Below are 14,326 nucleotides of genomic sequence, written 5' to 3'. Positions count from 1 at the left end.
AGGCTTGATTTGCGGGTTTTACCTGGGTGGGCAGGGCTGAGTTTTGCAGTCCTGAAGAAGTTGCGGGGGCCGACGGGAGCTCACACACAGACCCTCGTCTGCTGCCTCCCTGGTCTGCTTGTTCAGACAGATCACCACAGCCTCCTGCACACCTGGGATTGCACAGTATCGAGCAGTCATAAGGGAGTTTGTTTTGAACTATTAAAATGTTAATAGACACATGCTCCATGTCCTGTCTCTGCATTTCCCTTATCTTCTTAGAATGAATGACAAAATGCAAACACATACTGTTTTTTTTCTCTTATCTCTTATTCACATACATATGGAGCATGGAATATTGCAAGCAGACATCGCAATGAATGAAGCAACCCAGATATTAGGCCCCTAAATGAAAGCAAGCAGTCACGGTATCTAATGGGGCACAATGGACATCAAAACAGTACAACTGCCTGCTCTAGCCTGAAGTGTGGATAAACTTTAAGGGTGTGATGTCAGGTCATGTTAAAAGCAACGTAACATAAATCTCTGAGTCTGCTTCTAATGTTGGGGACAATAACAGTGAAGCAGGCACTTCAAACGCCACAGTGGTGTGATGGTCCACAGGAGCGCAGCCCTCAGGGTGTGTATGTGACATCCGATACTGGTCTGTAATCATCCCCGAATGGGAGTTTGTTGGGTTTGGGTGAGCACACACACACACACACACACTCACACACACATATATACAGACACTGACAAAAGCCTACGCCCATGTGCAGAAATTAAGTTAAACATGCACACTCGTACAGACATTAACACACAGACACACAACGCAGGCATACAAGCTTAGATGAGGAGGTGGGGAGATTAAAGTGGGTCTTAACTCATGTTGGCAGAATGTTTAGGAAAGCTGTCTCTGTCTGGCGCAACATTCACTGCCGCTGTGAGAGTTGGTGACGTATGACCTTTAGGGTTAAACTTTGTATTCCATCCATTATCATCTAATATCATATAACTTACTTCTACTTCAAAGCCAGTGCTGGCATGGCTTTAGTCATCTACTGACATAAGGTCACTGCTTACTGCTGTGACTTTTCACATTTGTTTTAATATTGCAACTACGACACGGATGAAGTAAGGTTTGCCTTCTGGATTTACAGTGCATTTAATATAAGAAATATTCTTGTAGTATTTATACCATAAAAATGGTTCTGCTGTTGGTTTAATGTAAAGATCACAGCATATCTCTAGAGATGAGACATTTTTGTTTTTTTGTGAAATATTTCCAACTATTGGTTTAACTGCCATTATATTTGGTTTTGATATTCACATCTCCCTCAGGATTAATTGTAATACCTTTAGTGATCCCTTAAATTTTCATCTAGGGCCATTTTAAGGTAAAATTTTTAATTTGTCCTATATTTTGGTTTATGACCAAATATCTGCAAAACTAATGAAACTCCCATTAGCATAAGATGTACATTTTTATTGCTAATTAGTAAATGTTAGCATGTTAACAAGCTCAGCTAACAAACTGATGTTAGAACTTATCTTAAAACATTGCCCCTGTGCAGAACTACAGCATCAAAGAGCTGCTTGGATGGCCGCAGACTCCGAGTCTAGTTAACTTTTCAACTTCCCATTTCTGTTCTTTCTAGTTCTATTTTTTACTGCCTCATTTTACTGAGGTCAATAATGATCCATACCTCCCCCACAACTCTCGGAGCACTCCGTAAACCCCTCGTACTCCCAGTCATGCAGTTCCTCTTTTTGGGGTTCCTTGCCCTCCTCCTCCTCCTCCTCTTCGCCTTCTCCTCTTTGGCCAGACACTTCAGAGCAGGGAGTACGGTAGCAGGGCTGGCTTGCAGCAGGTTTGACCCCCTCGCACTCATCATCAGGCAGGTCAGCCACAGTTTGAGAGAAGGACAGCAACACCTGGCATTTGACGGTCCGGTGCTGGGTCCCAGCACCGCATGTCCTACTGCAGGGCTGCCAGCGACCAGGGATGAAGCTGGAGATGATAGACAGGATGTTTGATAACTTGATTAATCACAGATATTGGAATAAAAACAGTATTCTGTACTTCACATACAGTGCCTATGCAAACAGGCTTGGAAATGTAGTGACACCATGGTTTGATAAGGACTGTCTCCAAACCGGCAGTGCTGACTGGAAAGTGGTTTGATAGCAAGTCACAGGTTTTTAGCATTTCCCTGTCTTATACAGATTTTAGTCATTACCGCTAAGTTCATAAACTCACTAAGTTTTTGTGAAATCCAGTCCTGCTGTGGTTAATTGAACAGCTGTGAAGCATTAGGATCAGCCATTCTTGGATAAACTGCTTTCATGCGCATCCTTCCTCATCTTAAAGAATGGATCAGAGGAGGAAATACTTGAAGATCATTGGTGTTCATGAATGCCTGAAGGCCTGTCAAGGTTGGGTGAGAGTTTGGCTCCAAAGACAGGGCTGCCACCCTTTTAATAGCTTTAGGGAAAGTGTAAATGAAATACTAAAACTGGAAAGCACGAGACAGAATGATGATTGAACTTCACTTGATCTTCGGATTTAATTGATGCCCTCAATCATTGTGAATCTAACTTTGTGAGGAATGCACATAAAAACTGTTGGCTAAAAGTAAAACCTTAGTTCTCTGAAGGATCACAGAGGGGAAATCTACTTCATGATGTGTTTTCCAGCCTTTCCATAATGATTCAATGATGTTTAGATCTGGTGATTGAGAAACAGTTTGATGTTGTCTCTTGTGTTCATTAACTCTTCTTGGAATTTTCACACTGAAATATGGAATTAAAAAGAAAAAAAAACAGCATTCATACCACACTGTGCACCTGATACCTACATTTTTTATCTTTATATAACCACCCCCATTTTTTTCTGAAAATAAGCCCATTGAATACACAATGTGAATTTCAACATGGGTGAAAGGGTTTAAGACATTTCATCAGACCCTTTTACTTTTTCCTTTGAGCAAGAATTGATATTTTATGATCTTTATATCACTGTTCTCATTACACCAGTTATGCACCTGATCACGAATACAAAGGTGTTGGATGGCACCGCCAATGTTTAGAACATTCAGCAGCCGGCCTGTTAGGGTTGTGCTCACCACAGTTTATTTGGCCTGATATTCTTTAAAACCCAAAACTTATTTCAATGAACATAATTGCATGTAAGTATTATTTTAAGATACTGTAGACTTGAAAAAAAGGTTAACCTATCTTTTATCCTTATAAACAGTGGTTGTATAGGTCAAGTTTTGTGTTACTCAAAATATTTCAAACCAGCACTGAACTGAACTTATTTCTGAACAGACTTGAAGGCAGTTAGAAGCAGTAATCCTGGATAAATGAATGATAATACAATCGCTTACTGATTAATGTGTTGATGTGGATTTCGGTGATGCTGTTGCTTAGCTTAGAAAATAAGTGAACCACTTAAATCAGTGACTATGAAAAAAAATCCTACTAGATTATATAACTTGTATTTGTAGCTCACTTTATAACTGCAATTAAGTATTTTGAGTTTCCTAAAGCATGTCTTTAGTCTACATGTATATCACAAAGGTAGATTCTGACTTAACAGTCTGCACCAAAGTGCAGCTGTCTGCCTGAGCTGTCTGACCACAACACAAAAGCACCCCGGTGTTTTATAACATGCCTCAATAAAGAGCTCATAATTACAGCAAAGTTGGCTCTTAAAGAGTGCTCAAGGACTCACTGTGTTTAGGACAAACAAATGAATCACCGACAGTTAGACCTTGGAACAAGAACAACAAAGTCAACAAGCAAACCCACAGAAATGTTTATCTTCATGCATAGTTTAAGTACATCTGTCAGTTCAAAAACAACCTTGATTTCATTCATGCACGGAAACAACACATTTTTGTAATATCCGCCAAAGCCCCTTCTTAATCATATCAATTAAATTTCCATCAGTGGAAATGTTTTATTTAGTCATGGTGGTGGTAAGGTGAAAAAAACACTTTTGGCCAAGTTGTGGAACATATATGGGTTTAATTTTTCAGGCAGTTGCACAGCGGTGGTTTGGGGCAAGCATAAGGCCTGGCAATGGAGGTGCAGTAAGTCTAACACAAGAATTTCCTTCTCCATCCTCTCACATCCGTAACCTGGCCCCATATGGTAGGCAGATATTGTTGTTGGCTTGTGAATGAAGGTATATTATACACAGATATTTATGTGCTTTTGGAGGAAAGACATGCTTTTTTTGCAATAGAGCATAATCATATGTTTTGGCATTTCTCTGCCTTTCTCTCCCCCTCTTTTCCTCCAAAGATAAGTCAAAGTAACAGATGTTTTGAACTGGCTAACATGGTCGCTAATACAAGTCATGCAAGACACTGGGCAGAGTCCAAACATTGTCCATCTTCAGAGGACAGCCTTTATTAGTCAATTGATATGTGGGACAAGAACATCTGGAACATCTGCAGGCTTGCTGAGGTAATGCTGGTAGCCAGTGACTGAACAGTCCGATGGTTTCCAAAAATATGTTTTCTCTTTCACCTTCTGCTTCCCCTTTTACCTTAAATAACCTCCATATTCATTGCTTAGACTTGACAATGTATACGTTCACTGAAGCAAAACAACATCAAACATCTATATTCAGCTGGGGTGAACAATGCATATGACGCAGGCAGAAATTCTTCTTTATTTGTGTACTTGACAAAACGGTTCTGTCACCACATCTGACAAATGTTTGGCATTAAGAGACATGCACTCAAAGTAGTGCATACTGTATTTTGACAAGTGTCAGAAAAAGATGTGGGCTACAGGTGCACATTTTGACTATGAGTTGATGAAAATAGCCACTGACATGAACACAGCCACGATACTGTGGAGATTCTATGGCAGCACCTGGCCCTGTCTACTTGAATTTCACCTCCAAGTAAACTGATTGCTGTAAATTTCCCCTTCTTTTTTCCGGGTTGTGAACCCTGAGAGCCTTTTATATCTTTAGCAGTTGCACCTTCCCAACTAATTTACTGTAAAGACCCAACACCTGTGATGGTTTCAACAGAACATTCACCTCTCACCATAAATTTCAGTTCCAAAAAGGCTATGTGATCTCGGTGACGACTGCATCAGGATTCAGAAAAACTGCAGAGATTTGTAGAAAGTCTGTATGCCAAAATGTTTTTGGCTTAAAGGCTTTAAGTATATGATTAAAGTGCAGTGTGGGAATACAGCTGAATAGTCGAATGAAGTAATTGAAGCTTGAGTTGCAGTTCCTTCTTTTTAGCTTTCAATAGTAGGAAGCAACCAAAATATTTTTGTGCACATGCATTCAAGCCTGATTGTACGTGTTTAGTACTCACGTTGGCTCCTCAGTCACAATGATTTCCTCTTCCAGCTCTATGGCCTGCTTATGCCACAGAGGTTTCGCCTCTACGGGTAACGTATCTGAAGCAAATGACACAGGAGAGAGAGAAAAATACTGTTTTATTTAAGAACTGAGTACAATTTTGGTGATTAAATCCTGATAAATCAATTAACCCACCTATGGACTTGTAGCAGGGCACAGTCACCAGGCACTCCTCCTTGATGTGGGGTTTGGTGGTGGGGTTGCAACCTCCAGCATGGAGTCCCCTATGATCGATGCATAACACCACTCTGTAGCGCAGACCCTGACCACAGGTCACTGTGCACTGGTTGTGACAAGAAAGTCAATTTGTTACTGATTGATTGATTGTTTTTATGCACAGATAATGTGGTGTAACCTGATGAGCCCTTTTTTCATGATCACATCCCTTTGCTTGTGTTTGACAGAAAGTTTTAGCCTTTGACTCAAGGGAAGTAAAGAAATAGAGCTTCCAAAATCCCTGCAGCTCTCGGCTCAAGGGTGAACTTTGTGTATCCCCTGCCAAAACAAGCATTTATAGGCAAGTTCACAAGGAAGAATGTGCTAGGTAAACAGCATCCCAGGTTTTTAGGAGGCCACAAATCTGGCTCTCTGGGCCTCTGCATGTGCTTGCATGGCTGGTGAGGTTGAAAAATCCCCCTGAGAAAGTTGTGTGGGACGTTTATGACTGATTAATGTGATGGCAACTCTGCCAAATAAGTAAGCAAACTAGGAGGGTTAGATTGATTCAGATGCACCATCCTAATAGCCTGGATGTATATGCCACAGAGTTAAAGCACTCCATATGTGCTGTTGATTTTGGGGTTTTAATTAAAGCTTTGTATGTTTTGAATGGTGTGTTCAAGGGTGTGGGTGGTGAAGGACACACAGCCACTCTTAATCACATAAGAAGGTTGTGTTTTAACTGAAGCAGTTGCAAGCGTTCCTGTCATGTTGGAAACGCAGCTTGATGTCTGAAGAGATGACAGAATCACAGGTCAGACTGTGAGTATATTTTTGTTTCACCCTGAGAGGATTAATCATGTTTTTTAATTTCGTCCAACTCCACAGATTAATTAAGACCCACTGTGGCGATTCACAGACTATAAAGACAAATGAGCCGTTTGTTAATATTTGACTTCCAAGGTGGTTACAGTTACAGAATACAAAGAAACATCTATTTATATTTGGTTACTAGGCATTTTAGCTGAACTTTCTCTATGTTTCTAAATTTTTGATGCTTTACAGAACATGACAAGAGAATAGGTTTAGCAATTACAGTTCAGTGTGTCTTTATATTGTCTTTTTGCACTACAGAAACAGATAAAAAAAATATTAAAATGTTCAAAAGCAGAATAATGAAGGACACCTACAGGTGACCACTCCTGTGCCAGCCAGGTGGGGCAGTCAAAGGTGTTGCAGGGCTGCAGGATAGCTGTCTTAGGGGAGTAGAGACACTTCCACTCCTCAGTAGGGGTGATGGTTCCCTGCATGTCTTCCTCCACACAGGATACTGAGCGACTCTGGATTCCCCCACCGCAGGAGGTGGAGCAGGCCGTCCAGGGACTGCTCTCCCATCTGACAATATAAAAGCCAAAAATACATGACTAAGTGATGTATGCAGGTTGATAACTGTCAGAATTTGCTTTTTGTCAATATTTCATCTCGCAGAAGTTGTGAGGACATACCGTGGCAGAGGGTGGTAGAGGTCATAGGGCATAATTTGCTTGTAGCCATCACTAAAAGGCAGAATCATTGAAGGAAATTAAGATTTTCGATTATGCAAAGAGCTGCTGACAGATCATTAGCATCTGCAGTGAAATTATTCTGTCTCTAGGGACAAAACAACAAGTTAGCAGTAGAAATCCTTATTATCCTCATCCAGTTATCCTCGCTTATTCTGTTTAACTTGTAATGATTATTGCTAAAATTAAGTCTTCATCCCATTTTAATCCCACCAGAAGTCTGCTTTCTAACCTGGCCAGGCAGGGCTCCATGTTGCACTCCTGGAGTTTAGGTTTAGGTTTGATGTTTTCTGGGTAATAATGGCAGTACTGGTCCACAACCACCCGGCCACTTCGTAGGTCAAAGCACTCTGCTGATGTTAGCTGGTAACCTGCAGACAAAGACATGTCAAACAGATATCCCAAAAGAAATGACATGGGGACAAGGGTAAAATTGTAAATTAAGACATATTTACCTCCACCACATGTGACAGAGCAAGGGAAAAAGTCGGTCTCTCTCCAGCGGTGGATGATGGGCTGGTAGTAGATGTACTGGACCACACTGTCCACTCCACTGGCAAACTGCACCTACAGAAGCAGTATTCAGGGTGTGACCATCAAATTATTTTCAGCTATTTTGTATTTATTTGGAAAAGTAACACTATAACCAGTCTTCCATATGGTTATAATAAGCCTAAAGGATGAATGAATGCAAACACAATGCTTTCAGCTCACTGTCTGTAACCACCGATCACTTATGGCCAAAGTACATGAGTGTGAGGTGAGAGGAACTCTAATAGGATCCTGTGTCATTACATCTTTCTACTGGGTGAGTAAATGGACCATTCTTTGCTAATATTAGCCATAAAAACCTAACAGGACTTTAGGGTGGGTGTAAACCTGTGTTGCCTGGAACAAAATCAAGAAGTCTCTTAAATTTCATTGCTTCAGCTGAGGTGCAGCATTTGAGCTGCACCTCAGCTGAACCTGTGCTTGTTTTTGACAAAGCAAGAAAGTTCAACTCGGCACACAGCTGCATTTTAAACCTGAACCCGTTCTAAACCACAGCTAAGCTTGTTAGACGCTAAATGTTTTTCTGCCCCCTAGTGTCCAATGCAGCTAAGACTTCAATTTAAGAAACAAGACAAAGAAATTGTTTTCTGTTTCCTCAAAAATTATTGACAGCTAGCCAATTTATGCCAATAAAATTGCCAATTTGGAGATTCAAACATTCCCTAATAATTCAATGGCACTGTCCTTATTTCATCCACAAAGATTAGTGGTCAGACACAGCCCAGTCATGGTAAGAAAGCTGACCTTGTCTGCAGTATTTACCTCAAGTATTCATGATTTACAAAACTATTTGCTTTGGTTTTGCACTCTGGATCAGCAAACCATCATCACTCCTCCCAGTGTAGATATTAAATTACTTCTTTTCAAGCATAACCCCATGAGAGACACTGCCCATATAGAGTAGACTGGGTGTTGGTCATGTATTGCTAATATCAAAGGGTGGAGAAAATGGAATAATGACCAGAGCTAAAGTTATTGGGCTACAATCAAGACCATGTCCAAATTAATACAGATATATAAACTGCAAAATGCCATTTAGATGTCAAAATTATTTTTTAAGTTTGTGCTTTCAGATTGTTGAAAAAAATTGCAATTGAAGCATTTAGTTGGAAACGCCAAAACAATTTAAAAAAGGGTTAAATCTACTCTTCTCTCTTCCCTTTTGGCTAACAAACAACCGGCACTGGTTGTTACATGATCAATGCGTGGGCACTGTTTTCACGGTTCAGTAAGAATGGAGGAACAAGGCTAATGCAGATGGAGTTATAGCAGCTTTGTTCAATGATAGTGCCAGCAAATTACATTGCAATCTATTTTGAGATCCTCATTATTTGTTTGTTTGCTTTTTTCATATAAGGAAGAGCCCAGAGGAACATTGTAAATTTGTCATTTAACAGTTTTGCGTGTTTATTTGGACAGACAAAGAGGAAGTCAGCTGAAACATTGATGAGAAAACACAGACAGTGGAGGAATTTGACCCTGAGTAACCTGAAATGGCAATTGTTCATTCAGGGGTTGAGCACAGCTGCTAGCAGGAAAAGTGCTTTACTTGTTTATAGTAAAATAAAGAAGACGTGTTAAACGTGTCGCGTGTACATGTGTGTGCATTTTGTAAGAGCATTTGTAGAACATATTTTGTAATGTGTCATAAACATTTCAGCAAACATTTTTTTCTTCTAACCTTGCGTCTCAACCATATTGAAGAAATGCCCAAAGACTCCGCTGCCACTCATTCACATTCATGTGTTTACAGTGGAAAGACTGTCTGGCAACTTTTTTAATATCATTTTCCATTTGTCCAAACTTTTCCAGCACTGCGATAGGAATTGGCTGTCTGCCTCGTAACAGATTAGAAAATTATGCATTTATAGCTTCTCAGATTTCTGTCTCCTGAATTCCTATTTATTGTACGATCCTGACTTGTGTTTATGAGGGGGGAAGTTTTCACTGGCATTTCCCAGTCCATGACCTGTATAATTTTTAATGTCCACTCACTGGCCCTAGCCTGAGAATGTGTGTGTGTGTGTAAGGAATCAGAGAAAGATGTTGTAGCCATTGTGTCATGGCACTGGAAAGTAAACATTTGATATTTGATGATTGTATGTTTTACAATTCTTGAGGCCTTGACTTTACAAAGTCCACCATGCATCCAATACAGGTTTCGTCAAGGGGCATTTACACCGTGGAGCTATACAGAGCGTGGCAGCTGAAGCCATGAAATATCTTGGCATCATTAAGCCAAAACCAACCACTAGTTTAGAAGTTACAAGCTATTGTTATCATTGCATGACACACTGCCTCCAAAACATGTTGCCCCTTCCAAGAGAGCAAGTGAAACAAAAACTGTTTGTATTTCATATTTAAGTGGCTCACACTTCTCCAATATCTAAACATACAAAATCAAATCTGCTTTGAACTCTCCATGACACGAGGAGTTCACACGCAGTTCATGGAAATGAGAATCTTATCTTAGGCCAGTTTGGCGGGGGTACACTATTTTCATAGCTTTGTATTGCTAACATTACAGTTTTGAGTTTAACTGCGGAAAATGCAACCAAAATGCAGTGATGTCATTTATTAGGTAAAGTGAAGCTGTTTGGGTCAGAAAAGCTTTACTTGTTTGGTCCTTTTTTAATGATCCCAGAAGGCTTTTGGGTTTAACTATTTGATGAGAAAATTAAATAAGTGGCTACAGTGACCATTTTGCTCACCTGAAATGTTTTAAAACCTATTTTATAGCACTATAAATATTTTTTTTCACCACTTGGGGGTAGTGGAACAAACTAACCCCGAATTTGCAGATTCAGCAGACAGGAAACAACATTTGCACTAATTTGGAAATATTTTGCTCTTTAGCTGCTAAATGCTCTAGCTGGTCACTAATTTGTCTGCCAGTTATTTGGTGCTGGCAGTTAGCATACAGTGGAATTATCAGAGCTTTTTCACTTAAAACAGCTGCTTGCTGCTGCTGGAAAAGAGGTTCATGAGAGCGTTGACTGAACCAAAACAGTGAAGTTGTAGGCTGTAAACCAAAATAATTAGCCAAAAGATGCTAAAATGCTTCATAGAGTTGAGATGAACTGTAGAGAGTGTGATAAGTGATAATTCAGGGGTTTGTCACAATGAGTGACCTGTTTCACATTACAACTAGTCAATTAGTCACCATTGATACAATAAAAATACTGACTAATGCAGCTTTAAGTCACCTGTATTGAGATGCGGTATTAATTTTAGCTCTTACTTTGATTGTAAAATCAGCTCCCAGAGGGCCAGTGATTCGCAGGACTTCCTTATCGGAAAGTTTCTGGTAGTCCAAGGTTGTGTTCTCCAGGTGGTACTGCCCTGATTTATCCAAGACAAGTTCATCTTTCACTCCTTGTAGAGTCTTACTCTCCACGTCTAAAGAGAAGAAAAAAAGATAACTAGAGCACATGAACACATCACAGACACAATACAGGCAAAACGAGGAAACTGATAGTCATTGACTGTGATGATGCCAAAACTATAGATTGTAACACAAAATTTATCATAAACAGTGAGACTTTAGTTTCTTGTTGATATATCATAATCATCATTTCTTGTCTATATTTTTCATAATTGTATCACCATACAGTACTTACAGTACAAAACCAATATAAGGAAGTGTGATTTAAGTGTCACGATTCTCAAAATTCATTAATTTATCACTGATCCTTTGACATACACCTTCAGTCAGATCCAGTTACACTAAGAACACACACTGGCTGTTGTGTTTGGAGGCAGAGAGACTCACTTTGGCACTGCCAGGAGTTGCATGTAGGTCTCCGAGCACCCCAGCACAGCTTTTTTTCACTGTTTGACCTCACTTCAACCCTGGCCTAACAGGGTCTTGTGTGATTCCAGCGCGGACATTTAAACAAAAACAACGGGGAAACACAGGAACTAGCAGTAACCAGCAGCAGTCATCGTCTGCCGACAGATGGTTACAATTTAAGTGCTCTCGGCCAAATAGAATGGGGGGAAAATATTTAATGAAAAACCTGTCCATTCAGAAAAAGAAGTGCTTTTGGCCTGGCTTAGGAAACAAAATGTAAACTAACCATGGAGCAAAGGATAGGTACAGAGATGGAATATTTGTTATCAGTTTGATCCAGTGGGGAGTTTGATGCCAATACTTTGACATCAGTGATATTTGCTGGGAGCTTTTACATCTCCTCGGAGCCAGAGCAAAGGGAAGAAATAAATACTTCTTCTGGTTATTCTGCTGTGAGCTAGATTTAAATCCAGTCTTCATGAGAGAGCCCAAAATGTAATATATTTTGCTATTATCAGGAATAAAAGGTTAATGATAGATTGTAAGAAAGGTCTAGCAAGTATAATAATATACTTTCTGATATTAAGTTACAGTACATGTTGCCAGGTCCTTTTTAAAATTTTTCAACATATATAATGAAAAAGTAACATTCGTTTTGCATCACTAAAACTTAACATGACCTGCAGTGAAACTCAAAGAGCAGAGCGCTTGCGTTTAATATGCAGTATTTGGTGATACAAAAAACACTGCCAAATATAAACATCATGTTCAACTGGTTTGGATGGAAGGGCACCCTGGACCTACCAGGACTTACACAAGTGATCCGGGCCTTTCAGGACTAGACGCACATGACGACTCTTATAGGGGATGACGACAACTGTGTCCTCAGCTTGAGTAAGACAAACAAACAGACAGAGAGAAATAGCAAGTATCTAATCAGTACAATTAAATGTGACAAAGTTAATGTAATCACACAAATCACACAATACAAAGACATTTAGAACACACACTGAATGCAAATACTGGGTCTAATACTGGGTGAATTTAAATTTATAGGGTCACTCCAGCCACTTCCATAAAAACGAGTGGCCAGGATCAAGAATGGGACATTCTGACTTTTAGTCCCCAGTATGAGTCAGGCTCCAAAATCACTGGATCCAACATTTCCAATGACTCAGGGGTCTTTCATTAGACCCTTCCAGCTTCATAAATCACATCTTGTTGATTTCATGGCCCCAGTTTGTGAGGCAGGCTCTCAGTTTCAATTTTGATGTAACCAAGCCCAAGCTGAGATAACCCTGATGACATCACTATGACATCAGGGTTAGTTTCTTAAACATGACAAAGCTCCTACACGGTACAGAAGACAGCACACAACTGCTTAAATAGGCTTTTACTGTATGAAATTCAATTGCTTTTTAAATGAAAACAGAGTAAAGAATCTTTACTTTTTCCTGAAGCATGCTGGGATTTGTAGTGTCCTCGCACCAGTCTGCAGGACGAGCCATCTCCATTGCAGACACCACAGTTGTCCTCTTTTGCTGTGCTTCCCAGCTCATGATCACAGCCTACAATCTGTAACACACAGGGAAAACTAAGCAACAGAAGTAATACCCTAGACTTGCATAGAAACCTGGTTAATGCCAGAATACACAGTAATATATACAAACTGTCATCCACTGAATATGCCTACACGATGAATGATTCAAACTGTAATCCAGTGCTGACAACAAATACCCATTTGATCTCTTAAATCTTTAAGAAAAGACTGCAAATATAAGGTGTTCTGCAAAAACAGAAAAGAACAAGGAAATACAAAGAAAAGTAGTAAAAATACCAGTAAAAGCACTTACGGCAGTTCCTTTAAAATTCTGTTTATCAAAGAAAATGACTTCTTTTCATACCATATAAATGTTATAACCAAATGTTTCAAACGACCTTCTGATTTCTTCCATATTCATACCAGATCTATTGTTTGTAATTCCAAGATAACATGAAACATCCCCCTTAGAGCCGATCATGGATTTTTCCAAAAAAACATTTCCTGTGTTTTCTATCAAACATTCATTAACTGCAACCATCCATGGTTGATTGATGGAGTTTTTTGCATTTTTTGTCGGTAAGACAAAACCAAAACCACAGTGTGATTCTTAGCATGGTAAGAAGTTGTATTAAAATCCCTGTGTGTCTGTGCACATACAATGCCGTGGGACGTAATTCCATTCAACCGGAAAAAAATGCATTGTAAACTATTTCCTGGACTGTCAGTCAAAAGCTCAATCTCAAATATTGTTCTCATTGGGTATTCATCTGTAAAGCAGATGGCATGATGTTAACATAGGTCAACTTGCTGTGAACAGCTCCTGCTTCATTGATTTACTCCTGTAAGTCTAAAATCCTTTAATCTATGACTGTTAAATGTGTGATAATTTCAAGAAAGATGTCTCAGATTCTCAAAGAGTGGTTCTGCCGGATCCAGATGTTTCTATGTTTCATTACTTGAAATCTTTTAATCTATCAAGCTGCATAAATACTTAAATTGACTTGTATATGGATTGCATATTTGTCCTTGTGTTCTTTAAGACTGCCTTCAATTTAAACTAAGCTTGTGGCTGTTCACAACACATTGGTATGAGACTGTACTCTGGAAGATACATGTTTCATATTTTCTTAATAAAAATGGATCTAAATCAAATTTGGGGGGTTTCTGAGAAGTCTCTCTTGGGACCCCACAATTGTGCAAATGTCCAAAGACTGCAGCAGAGAGCTAGATATTAAGTGCAAGGAGTAGGTTAGTTCTATATTTTGGGTTAGGGTTAGGGTTCAGGTTAGGGTTAGGGTCTCAATATTGTGAGTCTACAAGAAGCAGTTATGATTTCAACA

At 39.6% G+C, this 14,326-nt stretch overlaps 1 protein-coding gene across 1 annotated transcript in view; it reads right to left on the bottom strand.

The window, feature by feature from the left end:
• Positions 1–5,326: 5,326 nt before the first annotated feature.
• LOC121889090 (ADAMTS-like protein 1) overlaps positions 5,327–14,326 on the bottom strand; it is an 87,201-nt gene continuing 78,201 nt past the window's right edge. The window contains exons 7-15 of the mRNA XM_042400774.1: positions 12,892–13,018; positions 12,258–12,332; positions 10,892–11,049; positions 7,554–7,665; positions 7,331–7,469; positions 7,042–7,092; positions 6,727–6,931; positions 5,513–5,660; positions 5,327–5,415 (exon numbers count right to left, since the gene is read on the bottom strand). Coding sequence (XP_042256708.1) covers positions 5,327–5,415; positions 5,513–5,660; positions 6,727–6,931; positions 7,042–7,092; positions 7,331–7,469; positions 7,554–7,665; positions 10,892–11,049; positions 12,258–12,332; positions 12,892–13,018 — 1,104 coding nt within the window. The remainder of the gene's footprint in view (positions 5,416–5,512; positions 5,661–6,726; positions 6,932–7,041; positions 7,093–7,330; positions 7,470–7,553; positions 7,666–10,891; positions 11,050–12,257; positions 12,333–12,891; positions 13,019–14,326) is intronic.

This window comes from Thunnus maccoyii, chromosome 22 (genome assembly GCF_910596095.1).
Source record: "Thunnus maccoyii chromosome 22, fThuMac1.1, whole genome shotgun sequence".
NCBI lineage: Eukaryota > Metazoa > Chordata > Actinopteri > Scombriformes > Scombridae > Thunnus > Thunnus maccoyii.
This window is presented reverse-complemented; position numbering and strand designations above follow the sequence as displayed.